At 56.4% G+C, this 13,760-nt stretch overlaps 1 protein-coding gene across 4 annotated transcripts in view; it reads left to right on the top strand.

Annotated features, from left to right (window-relative positions):
- The first annotated feature begins 2,083 nt into the window (after positions 1-2,083).
- Positions 2,084-13,760, top strand: part of UBTF (upstream binding transcription factor) — a 28,072-nt gene continuing 16,395 nt past the window's right edge. For 2 of the 4 annotated variants that reach the window (XM_074940533.1, XM_074940532.1), the window contains exons 1-3: positions 2,085-2,236; positions 2,393-2,795; positions 7,563-7,705. In XM_074940533.1, coding sequence (XP_074796634.1) covers positions 7,648-7,705 — 58 coding nt within the window. In that variant the 5' untranslated portion in view covers positions 2,085-2,236; positions 2,393-2,795; positions 7,563-7,647. Of the gene's footprint in view, positions 2,237-2,392; positions 2,796-2,927; positions 3,136-7,562; positions 7,706-13,760 lie in introns of those variants that run through there. The other 2 variants (XM_074940529.1, XM_074940531.1) reach the window with 2 other exon arrangements.

Raw genomic sequence — 13,760 nt, forward strand, 5'->3', positions numbered from 1 at the left:
AAATTCTGTACAGGATCGAGGCCCTGGATCTGGCTGATTTAACTACAGGCCTGGTAGTCTACGATGGAAAATGGTGCTGTTTTTGCCTTACCTTTAATCAGGCTCGACATTTATCACCTGCCAGTATAATGGCTGAAATGAGTGTGAAAATGCTTTTAAAACTGGTAGTTTTTTTAAAATACTCAAGAAATAAAATGAATCTTACATTCATGTAGCACCTTTCTTTGCACATCTAGCTCTATATCGGTAGAAAGAGCACTACTAAAATGCAGCCACCTGTGGGGTGGAGTGCACCTAGTCAACTTCATTGCAACATGCAGCAAAATTGTGGAAGGGGAAATTTTGGCCAAAGGATATTGTGGGGAATCCTCTGTTTTAACTAAAGTTTCACAGCATTTTTAGGGCCAAATTTTCAGTGGTCTGCCATCCCTTTACTAGCACACATCACGCACTCACATTTTCACGCCTACAATGAACTGTGGTGTCAGATATCAGAAATTTTCCAGTGAAATGTCAGTTTGTGGGAACCGAAGCTGTCTCTGGGCCAGGGTTGATTTTGATGAATTTCACAATTCCAGACATTTTTGAATAAAGTTTAGACACTGACAAAACGTTCTGTTTCGACAGCGTCTAAATGTAAAGGCTCCATTTTGTTTCAAAATGATTTTTCAGTTAGAAATGTTAGTAATCCTAAAAAAGTTTTAAAAGACTAAAAAAGGTTTAAAGTGATTTTTTTTAGATTATTGGGTTATGAAAATTGAGATTTAGACTCTTCTTCCCAATTTGTGAATGGAATTTTTTTTAAAGCTTCTAAACCAATCATGAATGGGAAGATCATCTCCAGCCCAGCTCTAGCCTCAATTAAGATGTGCGTCTGCCATTCTTCATCTAACAGCACACACACACACACACACAAGCAGGTTCATATGTGTGTGTACACAAGTTGCATCCACCAAGAAAGGGGCCTTCACCTCATTTAAAATTTTGGCCCATCCTATGCAGAACAGACAAGACCGACGTTTTTAAGGTTTCACCCAAAATGATCACTTTAAAAGGCAGCTAGCCTCTGGGTGAAACACAGCAGCTGTTTCACACACCTCCGTGACAAAACATGACAGTTTTAGAGCAGGAAGTGAACCATGCCGAAAACCGATGGCAGTATTTTACACCAAGGAATTGTAGAATTTTGGTTTTTCCCCACCAGTTAACAAGGGTAAGATTTTTATTCTAAATTCCTTAGTGTAGACAAGGCCTAAATATACTATTATATTTTGGTTCCTTTCCCAGACCTGAAGAGATCTGTGTAGCTCAAAAGCTTGTATCTTCCGCCAACAGAAGTTGATCTAATAAAAGATATGACCTCACCTACCTTCTCTCTGGTTTACACCAATGTACTTTAACTCTTCCCTAGCTACCACCTCACCACCACCATGTTAAAACTAATGGACATTAATCTGTGATAACAAAACTCAGCAGTGCTGTCTGACAACCCCTTTAGATTTTCCAATACTGTATAACGTATCTAATGCAAAAGGGCAGAAAAACAATTGCAAATCCTGTTGTGGGAATCCCTGCATTGGTAGCCAAAGCAAAACCATGCAGAACCCTCCTCCTTGTCTAACGTTTATGGGCCTAAGAGCAGGTCCACCCCCCCTTCCCCCAAGAGAGCTCATAACACTTAATTGCATTTTTTTTTTTTTTTTTTTTGGTCTGTAGGAGCCGCTTGCTTATTGGGATTGCCATTAATTTGACAGGCAGATCCCAGACAGGGGATTGGCTAGCAGCAGATGACGCCCATAACAACAAAGGTGGAGTTGGAAAAATTAGATTAAAAAAAATTGAGGACGGGGGGGATGAAAAACTCTCCCTTCACCCGCCCCCCTCCGGCTCTGAAATATACAAGTGTCAATTTCACGGTATCGTTAACAAATCCAGCGGTTCACCCAGTCCGGGAGGAAAGTGTGAATTTCACTCTAGACCTGTTTGTGCATTTCCTGGTGCAAGAGACACACCACAAAACTCCCCATTTTCTTCCTCCGTCTCCTTCTTCCCCGTGAGCCTGTTTACAACGCAGCCACTTGCCGTTTAGTTCAGCTTCCTTCTTTTGCGTTGGTGCAAATGTCTGTCCCAGCCCCCGGAACCGTACAGAGAAAAGCTGAATTTTATTTCTGGGCAGAGCTGGAACTTTAAAAAAAAAATCCAACAACCCAGGCCCTCTTTCTGCGTGCTATTCGAGGTGGGTTGTAGAGGAAATCGACCATTTGAATTGTTGGGGCTCTTGTTGCAAACGCCTGAAGAGGATTGTTGCAAATGTAAGCTGTTTTTTTTTTTTCCCTCCCTTCTCTTTCCCTGTCTCTCCCTTTTCCCTCCTCCTCTCTTCTTTTGGCTACAGTGTTGCAAAAGCAAAGAGCAATAAACACGCACACACAGAGAGAGAGAGTGAGAGAGACAGACAGACAGACAGGCAGCCCCGTAAGAGCCAGAAGAGAGAGTTAAAAGAGGAGAGGAGAACGGTCTCTCTGACAATTCCGTTTAGGGAGCAGATGGAAAAGTGGAGACTTGTGAAGGGCTGTGAGGTTGGCTAAGGATCCAGGAGCGAAAAGAGCCCGGCTGATTGGAAGAAAAAAGCAGAGAGATGGAGGCGGGGGAAGTGCAATCTCTCTGCGGGGACTGGAGCGAGTCCACGCCCGGGGCCAGCGCTGCAGAGCTGGCTAGCATTCAACCAGCGCTCCCCAGCTAAAAGCACCCAAAAAAAGCAGCCCCCAAGTTCCTTCTTCAGCCTGGCTGATTTGCAGGTAGGTGCATTTTGGAAGGGGGAAAAAAAAACCAACCCCACAACCCACGACCTCCAGCAGTAAACGCGCCCGATGCAGCCCCCTGTTGCAAGGGAGGGCGGGTGGGAGAGACGGATCAGGGGGAGGGGGGAGAAGGCACGATCCGAGGCAACGCTTGCTGCACCGGGCTGCTTTGCTGCAGCAGGAGCGCATGTGGAGCTCGCCATTAGCCGACGCTCTGGTTCGCCATCTGGGGCTGGAGGAGGCGCTTTGTTTCCTCCACAGGCTCCGGTGGCGCGGTTGGCTGCAGCTGCTGCTTCTCCCCCCCGGTTGCAGACTCGGCTGGTGCCCGGCTGACTCGGTAAGGAGAAGGCGATCGGGGGCCGGAGGCAGCGGGCCTCGGGGTTTTTTGTGCGTGGTAAAGCGGGGAGATTTTTGCGCTGGCTGCCTGGGCAGATCGAGGCGGATTTTCCACGCGCTCCGCAAGCAGGGGGGGAGGCCCGGGGATCTCGCCATGCAGGAAGCGGCGGCTGCATGAGCCTCGGCGTGCCCGGGCATCGGGGCTTACAAAGCGGGGTGGGTGGAAAGCGGGCTGCTGCGGAACCGGACCCCCCTGGAGCAGCCGCGGCGGCGGTAGGGGAGGGGGAACCCGCCAGCCCGCCGCCGCCTCGTGTGCGCTGCCGCCCGGCGCTGCCGCTCCGCGTGCAGGGGGGGACCGCACGAGGGGCTGGAGGGGGACGCGGGCGGCCCCGGTCGGGCGGCTCCCGGGGCGGCTGGCGGCCGGGGGCAGGTTTCCAGGGCTGGGCGGTTGTTTGCTCGCTTGTTTGTTTGTCTCCCCGGGGCGGTGAGTTCCGCGCCGGGGCCGGTGAGGTCGCCGTCCCCGCCCGGCCGCCGCCATCCGGTGCGTGCCCAGGCTGGTTCCCCGACCCGCCGGCCGGGCGCCGGGCTCCGGCCCCCCGCCGGGCCGGGCTGGGCGGTGCGGGGCTCCGCCGGGCCGGGCTGGGCGGAGGAGCGGCGCTCCCCGGGGGTCGGTGCGGGGAGGACGCGCTGCCCGGACGCCCCCAGCCGGGCATCCAGCGCCGCGGCGGCGCCCCCCGCCTCCGCCCCTGCCCCCAGCGGCTCCGGCGCGGCGAGTCCTGCCCCCGCCCGCCCCCTCCTGCCCTGGAGCCTCGGGAGGCGGCTCCGCGGCGGCGGCCGCCGAGCGCCCCGGGCCGGAGCGGGGCGAGCCGCGGGGCCGGCGGGCGGAGCCAGCCATTGTCCGCCCGAGCCCGCCGCGCGGGGAGCCGAGCCGGCCTGGCCCGGTAACCGGGCGGGGAGAGCGCCGCGGGGGCCCGAGTCTCCGCGGGGGAGGGCCCGAGTCTCCGCGGGGGAGGGCCGGAGCGGGGCGCCGCGCAGGCCGAACGGCCCCGGGTCTCCCCGGCGGGCGGCGGCGGAGCGATCCGGCCGCGGGGGTCGAGCCGGGCCGGGCCGGGCCCCGGGGGCGGGGGCGGGGGAGCGGCGGCGGCGGCTCGGAGGCGGCCGCGGTACCGGGGGGGGGTGTCGGGGCAGGCCCCGCTCCGGGCGGCGGGGTGAGGCCGCGGCGCCCGGCGGAGGAGGCCGCCTGCTCTCCCCGGAGGGGGTGGGGGAGGGAGGCGCAGCTGCTGGCGCGTCGGTCCCGCCCGGCTGCCGCTGCCTGGAGGAGGAGGAGACTGGCGCTGGCCGGAGCTGCGTTTGGGCAGGGGCTGCGCAGGGCACGTGGGGATCCTCCCCCCCCATCCCGGCCTGCTCCTCCCCCCCCGCCACCCCGGGGATCTGCCCCCCCCCATCCCGGCCTGCTCCTCCCCCCCGCCACCCCGGGGATCTGCCCCCCCCATCCCGGCCTGCTCCTCCCCCCCGCCACCCCGGGGATCTGCCCCCCCCCATCCCGGCCTGCTCCTCCCCCCCGCCACCCCGGGGATCTGCCCCCCCCCCATCCCGGCCTGCTCCTCCCCCCCCGCCACCCCGGGGATCTGCCCCCCCCTTCCCGGCCTGCTCCTCCCCCCCGCCACCCCGGGGATCTGCCCCCCCCCCCTTCCCGGCCTGCTCCTCCCCCCCGCCACCCCGGGGATCTGCCCCCCCCCCCTTCCCGGCCTGCTCCTCCCCCCCGCCACCCCGGGGATCTGCCCCCCCCCTTCCCGGCCTGCTCCTCCCCCCCCGCCACCCCGGGGATCTGCCCCCCCCATCCCGGCCTGCTCCTCCCCCCCGCCACCCCGGGGATCTGCCCCCCCCTTCCCGGCCTGCTCCTCCCCCCCCCGCCACCCCGGGGATCTGCGCCCCCCATCCTGGCCTGCTCCTCCCCCCCGCCACCCCGGGGATCTGCCCCCCCCCTTCCCGGCCTGCTCCTCCCCCCCGCCACCCCGGGGATCTGCCCCCCCCCTTCCCGGCCTGCTCCTCCCCCCCCGCCACCCCGGGGATCTGCCCCCCCCATCCCGGCCTGCTCCTCCCCCCTGCCACCCCGGGGATCTGCCCCCCCCCCAATCCCGGCCTGCTCCTCCCCCCCGCCACCCTGGGGATCTGCCCTCCCCCCCCATCCCGGCCTGCTCCTCCCCCCCGCTACCCCGGGGATCTGCCCCCCCCCATCCCGGCCTGCTCCTCCCCCCCGCCAATCTGCCCCCCCCTTCCCGGCCTGCTCCTCCCCCCGCCACCCCGGGGATCTGCCCCCCCCTTCCCGGCCTGCTCCTCCCCCCCCGCCACCCCGGGGATCTGCCCCCCCCTTCCCGGCCTGCTCCTCTCCCCCGCCACCCCGGGGATCTGCCCCCCCCATCCCGGCCTGCTCCTCCCCCCTGCCACCCCGGGGATCTGCCCCCCCCCAATCCCGGCCTGCTCCTCCCCCCGCCACCCCGGGGATCTGCCCCCCCGCCCCTTCCCGGCCTGCTCCTCCCCCCGCCACCCCGGGGATCTGCCCCCCCGCCCCTTCCTGGCCTGCTCCTCCCCCCGCCACCCCGGGGATCTGCCCCCCCGCCCCTTCCCGGCCTGCTCCTCCCCCCGCCACCCCGGGGATCTGCCTCACCCCCTTCCCGGCCTGCTCCTCCCCCCGCCACCCCGGGGATCTGCCCCCCCCCCTTCCCGGCCTGCTCCTCCCCCCCGCCACCCTGGGGATCTGCCCCCCCCTTCCCGGCCTGCTCCTCCCCCCCGCCACCCCGGGGATCTGCCCCCCCGCCCCTTCCCGGCCTGCTCCTCCCCTCGCCACCCTGGGGATCTGCCCCCCCCGCTCCTTCCCGCCCTGCTCCTCCCCCCGCCACCCCGGGGATCTGCCCCCCCCCCTTCCCGCCCTGCTCCTCCCCCCGCCACCCCGGGGATCTGTCCCCCCTCCATCCCGGCCTGCTCCTCCCCCCGCCATCCCGGGGATCTGCCCTCCACCCCAATCCGGCCTGCTCCTCCACCCCAATCTGGCCTGCTCCCCCCTCCCCCCATCCCGGGGATCTGCCCCACCAACCCTGGGCTGCTCCTCTCCCTGCCCGGGGATCTGCCCCTCCCTGCGCCTGGGGATCTGCCCCCCATCCCAGCCTGCCCCTCCCCCCCTTCCAGGGATCTGCCCCTCCTTCCGCCCCAGGATGAGCCTCCCCCCTACGATCCCAGCCTACCCCTACCCCCCCCCCCGCGCCATCCGGGCCTGCCCCTCCCTCTGCCCCGGAGGTCTTCCCCCCACATCCTGGCCTGCTCCTCCTCCCACCTGGGGATCTCTCCCCCCATCCTGGTCCGCCCTTCCCTCCATGCACCTCCCTCTGCCCCTGAGGATTTCCCTCTCCTCTTGGCCTGCCCCTTCCCTGCCTGGGGAGCCCTCTGGTTCCCCCACCATGATCCCGACCCAGCCCCAACTCTCCTGCTTGAGATTCCCTTTACTCTCCCCCATCCTGCTCTTCTCCTCCTCCTCCTCTGTCTGGGGATCCCTCCTTCCTTCCCTCCCCATGATCCCAGTCCAGCTCCTCCTCTCCAGTCTGGGGATCCCTCTGTCTCTCCCTCTGCCATCCTAGCTTGCTCCTCCTTCTGCCTGGGGATCCCTTTGCTTCTCCCCCCCCCCATACCAGCCTGCTGCTCCTCCCCCTCCTCCTGGGGATCCCTCTGCCCCCCCCCCCACGTGATCCTGGTTTCCTCCTCCCCCTGCCTGTCTGTGTCTGTTTCCCTCTCCCTCAGCTCAGCCCTCTCCCCCTCCATCCTGGCCCCTGGAGGTCTTTCTGCTCCCGCCCCCCACAATACCAACCGTCTCCCTCCCCTTGCCTGGGGGTCCTTCTGCTGCCTCATCACAGCCCAGCCCCCTCCCTCGATCTCAGATCCCCCATCCTTCTGACCCCCATACCTGAGGATGTCTCCCATGCCCCTGCCCAGCGCCCCCTCCCCATTTGTTGGGAGGAGTTTCCGGGCTCTCTGACTTATGGGTCTATGAAAAGGGGTCGGGCTCCCATTGTTTCCCCCTGTCTCTGGGGTTGGCCTTCCTCTGGGTCCCCCTTCCCACAGGGGAGAGGAGGAAGAGGTCAGGAGTTCAGGGTGGGGTCCTCTGCAGTGTGCATAGAGACAAGGATGGGAGGAGTCTACTGGAGGGTGGGGGCACGGCTAGACCTTCAGAGTCCCACTCCTCCATGCTCTAGCGCTTCCCTCAGCTGGAGGAAAGCAGGGCCCTTGGACGCCTTGCCCTGTCCCTAACCTACCCAGTCTTTTGGCAACACGATGCAATTTTTCCGGGGTGCAGTTAGCTGAGTTCTCCTGGCTCTTGTTGTGATTGGGGAAAGGGTCCCTTTTTAATTCATAGCTCTGGTTTCTGTTTGATTTTAGAGTGAAGCTTGGTTGATTTAAGGTAGATTGAGAGGCAGCAGGAGAGACCCAAAAAGGGATCGCCCTTGGGTCAGACAGGTGGAGAATGAACGGAGAAGCCGATTGCCCTACAGACTTGGAAATGACAGCTCCCAAGAATCAAGGTGAGAGCAGCCCTGTTGCCCAGGCTTTCCCCCTCTGAAAGGGATCTGTGCTTTGAGATCTTCTCTGTGTACCCACCCCCCAAAATCCTGCAAAGATCTAAGCCTGAGTAATCCCAATGAGACTACTTACGTGTGTGTGTGTGTAGTTAAGTACTTGTATGAGTCTTTCTAACAGCGTTTAAAAATTAGAAAGGTGCCTTCGTCGTGATGTAATAAAATGTACCTAGCAGTTAGAGCAAATCCAGAATCCGTACGTGGAGTTGACCTTCAGACCGTGCTTTCTGCTAGTTCTTTCCTGGGGCCGCTCAGTACAATTATTTAACCTTTAAAGGGACCACTAAAACCGGCAGAGTTAAGGCTGATGCTCCAGCCCCACTCCGTGCAGTTGTGGATGTAGAAAGGGGCCTGGCTGACTAGTTTATTGATGCCAGTCAGGAAATTCAAAATCGAGGCCAACTTTGATTGGTTGGGTGTCATGATTGTAACGTTCAAACAAAACATACGGGATCCGATCCATACCTGACGTGATCGAGTGCAGCTTCATTGACTTTGCTGCTGTTCACATTGGGGCTGGATTGACTCAAGCCTCCACCTAGAGGCCCCCAGCTCCTAGGTAATCCAATTTTCAGTTTGGGGTTTTTTGTTTTTTTTTTTAAAAGTGGTTTTAGCCCCACACACGTACAAATCCGAGCAGAAAAAGTTTGGATAGCCCTTAGCACAGTGTGAGCCTGGGCCAGGACTAGCGCTGCTGGGCGTTACGATACCGCAAATAAATAATAATAATTCTCACTGATACGGTCAGAATCAGGCTCCCTGTGTTAATTTTGCCCTGAAAATGGCTGCCTTGAAGCGCTTTAAAAAGCCCTTGGAAAAACGTAAAGACCAATACTGGATCCACCCCCACCACGAATGATGAAAGAGCCGACTCCCATCCATTCCTTGCACACATACCCAAGGCTCCCTGTGAATCCTGGGGACTAGAAGGCTGCCAAATGAGAGCCCAGAAGTTGTAGCTCTGCAAACTAAGATAGTGTCATGGAAGATCAGATCCCATGCTATAGGGTGTGGATCATCACATGTAGGGAGCTGCAGAAATTCTCCCTGCAAAACACACACACCCACCCACCCACCCACGGCAGCCCATGTACATCATTGCTTAGTTGGCCGCTGCATTCCGTCAAAGCATCTGATATAAGGCACAGTTTGCTCTGGGGTGGTGGATCTGATAACGTAGCAACACAAAATGCATATCAATGAGCCATGTGGGTCTGTCGGGTAGCTCGTTTGATTAACTGTAACAGGTGTAGTGCGGCTGTGAAAGGGAAATTGTCAAGATTGGACAGACACAGAATTTAGCCGACCTTAAAATCACATACACACACACAGCCCTCCTCCCCCTCGGTCTGCCACCAAAATGGAGGTGAATGGAGGCTAACTGGGGAGTGCTTTGAGGGGAGATTCTGCAGCAACAAATCTAAGGGGCGTGCAGGGACTTGGGGACGTACAAAGATCCTGCTATCTGAACCAAATATGCCCTGGTATAATCAGGTAAGTTTATTTCAATGCCCTAGTAGAATCAGGTGCATTGATTTCAGTGGAATTGCGTGCATTTACACAAGGACTGGAGTTGGGTGGTTGAGAGGAGCGCAGGATTTCTGTACTTTCCATCAACTGGCCATTCCCAAGAATGGAGCAGGGAAATCCATTACGGTGCACCCCGGAAGCCAGATGCAAGAGGTACACGTGAGGTCGGCTTAGGCCTCACTATTGTCCTGTTAACGTCTGCTGTATGATATTAAGGACCGTGGTTGGCTCTTTGCGTAAAACTCTTGACGCTGATGGGTGCGGATTGAAAGCAGTATATGAATGTAAATATTACCTTGATCTGGAATTTGGAGTCTAACCAATATATTTTAACATGTAATTGATTAAAATGGTAGGCAAAGTTCACAGCTGTTAATTTTCCAAATGCTGAAGAGATCAGATTGTTAACAGCCAATGTTTAGGATGGCCAGCTCTGAAAATCTCAGGAGATCTGAACTCTTAATTCCCTTTAATTTTCATGGGAATTAGGTGTCCTTATCCCATACAGGGCTTTGCAAACCTCAGTTTTATCCCATGTTGAGGGTAAAAATTCTGCAGCCCTTCACTTAAAATCAAAAGCCTTCGAAAGGTGAGCTGCATAGTGGAAGGTGGTTTTGAATTGAGGGTCTGATCAAGCTTTCACTGAAATCAGTAGGCAGCTTCCCCACAGGCTTTGAGTCAGACCTGAAGTACAAATCTTAGAATATAGAAACAACACAGAAGACTTGGCAGAGAAATACCAAAAACCCGTGTGTTTGTTTTCATATCTTTACTTGCACCCTTTGTGAAAATCCAGACTCCTCCAGGATTTGCTGGGCATGCCCAGGAATGCAACTTTGTGGACAAAGTGGGACTTCCATAAGATTTCCAGTAGCTGTGATGTCCCAGAAACTTCCGTTTACTTATTGCATTTAGTCTGTTTAACTTTACTGTAGAGAGAGATATTTAATTAACGTTTTCTTCCCTGTAAAAACTCCACGGCCCCCCCTAGGCCACAGCAACTGGTTTTCTGCCTATAAAAGCCAGGGCCGGCCTTAGGGGGCAGCAAGCAGGGCAATTGGCTGGGGCCCCCACACCACAGAGGGCCCCACAAAGCTAAGTTGCTCAGGCTTCAGCTTCAGCCCCAGGTGGTGGGGCTTGGGACAAGCAGGGCCTTGGCTTTCTGCCCTGGGCCCCAATGAGTCTAATGAGTCTAATGCTGGCCCTCCTGGGTGGCCCCCCAAAACCTGCTTGCGGCCCCCCAGGGGGCCTCGGACCCCTAGTTGAGAACGGCTGATCTGCACCATCCCTGACGGGGGCTTGTCTAGCCTGTTCTTAAAAACCTCCAGTGACAGAGATTCTGCAACCTCCCTAGGTAATTTGTTCCAGTGCTTAACCACCCTGACAATTAGACCTTAGGAAAAACTTCCTAACTTATAAATCTCCCTTGCTGCAATTTAAGCCCATTGCTGCTTGTCCTGTCCTCAGTGGTTAAGAAGAACAATTTATCACCCTCCTCTTTATAGCAACCTTTTGCGCACTTAAAGATTTTTATTGTGCCCCCTCTCTGTTTTCCCTTTTCCAGAGTAAACAAACCCTGTTTTTTCAGTCTTTCCTCATAGGTCCTGTTTTCTAGACCTTCTGTCATTTTTGTTGCCTCTGGATTTTCTCCAATTTGTTCACATCTTTCCCAAAGTGCGATGCCCAGAAGTGGACACAATATCCCAGTTGAGGCCTTAACAGAGTGGAAGAATTATCTTGTGTCTTGCTTACAACACTCCTGCTAATACATCTGAGAATTTTGTTTGTTTGCTTTTTTTGCCACAGTATAACACTGTTGACTCTCATTTAGTTTGTGATCTGCTATAACCCCCCCCACCCCGCCCCCGATCCTGTCCTGCAGTACTCCTTCCTAGGAAGTCATTTCCCATTTTGTATCTGTGCCGGTGATTATTCCTTCCTACTTGAAGTACTTTGCCTTTGTCCTTATTGAATTTCTTCCTGTTTATTTCAGACCATTTCTCCAGCTTGTCAAGATAATTTTGAATTCTAATCCTGTCCTCCAAAGTGCTTGTAACCCCTCCTAATTTATTAAGTTTATAAGTGTGCTCTCTATGCCATTATCCACATGATTTATGAAGATATTGAATAGTACGGACCCAGGACAGATCCTTGTGGGACCCTACTTGATATTCCCTTCCAGTTTGACTGTGAACCATTGATGATTACTCTCTGAGTACAGGTTTCCCAACCGACTGTGCACCCCCTTAGAGTGGGTTCGTACAGGCTGTATTTCCTTAGTTTGCTCATGAGACGGTCGTGTGAGACAGTATCAGAAGCCTTACTAAAGTTGAGTTGTATCATGTCTACCGCTCCCCCCCTCCCCCCCCCCAGCCTCAAGGACTGTTACCCTGTCAAAGAAGGGTATTAGGTTGGTTTGACATGATTTGTTCTTGACAAATCCATGTTGACTCTTACTTACCGCCTTGTTATCTTCTAGGTGTTTACAAACTGATTGTTTGATTATTTGCTCCATTATCTTTTGGGTACCGAAATTAAGCTGACTGGTCCGTAATTCCCCGGGTTGTCCTTATTCCCCTTTTTATAGCTAGGTGCTATATTTGCCCTCTAGGATCTCTCCCGCCCTTCATGAGGTCTCAAAGACAATTGCTAATGGCTCAGAGATCTCTTCAGCCAGCTTCAGAGATCTCTCCATAGATTCAAGGGGACCATTCTGATCATGTGGTCAGATCTCCGGCATAACCCAGTAGTTCTCTGCGTGTGTTGATTGCTGAGAGAAACAACCAAGGAAGAGAATGACGTTTAACTGTCTGCTTCTCCAGGGTGCACTCTCTCCCAGTTTTCATTCGTGTACATCCTCACTTCGAGCTCTGAATCCAAGCCTGCCTTCTTGTGAATTGCATGTGGGTTATGCAGTCCATTTACCCGCGTCAAGGGCCAGTGCTCACGAAAGCAGGAGTTAGAATGGAAACGGCCGCTCTTAAAGCAGTGGCTTCAGAGCACACGGGTTAGCCTGCAACACACTGCTCTCTGCAGATGTGGATAAGCGAGGCCCCTGTTGTATTGTGGGAGGGGGTGTTGGAGGTCTGCTCCCCACCGAACGCAGAGCAGCTCTTCATCTGCTGAGGCTGTGCATTGTAGCCCCTGAGCGTTGATGTCTCCCTCACCCCCTGCTCTCTGGGGCGCTCAGCGGGGATCACTCTATAATGCTTAGATTTTTCAAGTCAGTATTTGCAGGCCTGTTTTCAGGGCCTGGGGAGGGGATGGGGGAATTACTTGGGTTGGTTCGAGGGCGGGGGGATGGGATAAAACTGAGCAAAGGAAAACGTGGGCTGAATGTCAGGAAGAAAACCCATAAATAGTGGGATCTCGGTGCCCCAGAGCCATTCCCCAGGGACCTGCATTACGTGGGTCCTTTTCCCCTTTGGCTCTGACTTCTGTCAGCCGAAGTGCTGTGGGAGCATTAGAAACAAACCTTCCAAGCTCCTAGCTGTGCATTCTGCCCGGCCTCTCAGCTGCCCCCTTCGCCTCCCTCCCTGGGAGCTTCCTGCTTCTTCTAGCGGGCAGCATGCAGTTTTGGTGATTGCCCCCCTACGCCGGCCGGCTGCTGCTGAGCATCTGCCTGGCAATGCAGGAACACAGAGCAATGGGGCTGGCCCTTAGACAGTCTTAGCGGGGGAGTGGAATTTATCTGTGTCCAGGGGGCAGAGGGGAGCCAGTTTGTGCCTCCCCTATTCAGAAGGCTGCAGGGGCAGGTTCCGGTTGCTCTAACTGGTGTCCCATGGAGCTTTGCCAGGGTGCAGAGTAGCCGGGTTGTGAGAGTGCCACGGTCCCGATGCTCCTCTAGAACTGCCCCTGCACCCCGTCCTCCTGAGGAGCTGGCTCTGCTCCAGCCATAGGGGCTCCCTGCACTGGGGGACCACGACTGTGGACCTCTGCTAAGCTCTAGTATGGCATAAACTGAGCTCTTCCGAGCCTCTGGAAGTGCTGTAACCATGGCTTTCCAGTACCCCTAGGCCTCCCTTTTTAATTTGGGGGAGGCTTCCCAGGTTTGCCAGCCTGCTGTGCAGAGAGCTAAAAACATCCCTTAGAAAGAGAACATTCTTGCAAGAGGCCATCAGGTAAAGTCTTGCCTTATTGTGTCAAAGAAACAGCCCTCAGCCCTTGCATAGCAATAGCTACCAGCTTGTCGTCTGTGGCTTTAAAACCAAAAAAAACCCCTCTGGCTCATGCCGAGTGAAATTTTGGCCTGAGCTGGGAAGTTTTGGCCTTTAGAAGAGGATGGAAATATCGCTGGTGATCACCCTAATCACCCAGTCCAGTCTGTCTGCATTACAGTGGAGAATTGCCTGCTGGGATCTGTAGTCTCTGCATGCTGGGCTGCTGCTCTAAAGGGGAGGCTGGTTGCAAGCAGCAGCTAGTCAAGTCTGGGTGCTGGGGTGCTATCCTGCTTGTGGCTGCGTTGGGTTAA

Source organism: Natator depressus, chromosome 27, assembly GCF_965152275.1.
Source record: "Natator depressus isolate rNatDep1 chromosome 27, rNatDep2.hap1, whole genome shotgun sequence".
Lineage (NCBI taxonomy): Eukaryota > Metazoa > Chordata > Testudines > Cheloniidae > Natator > Natator depressus.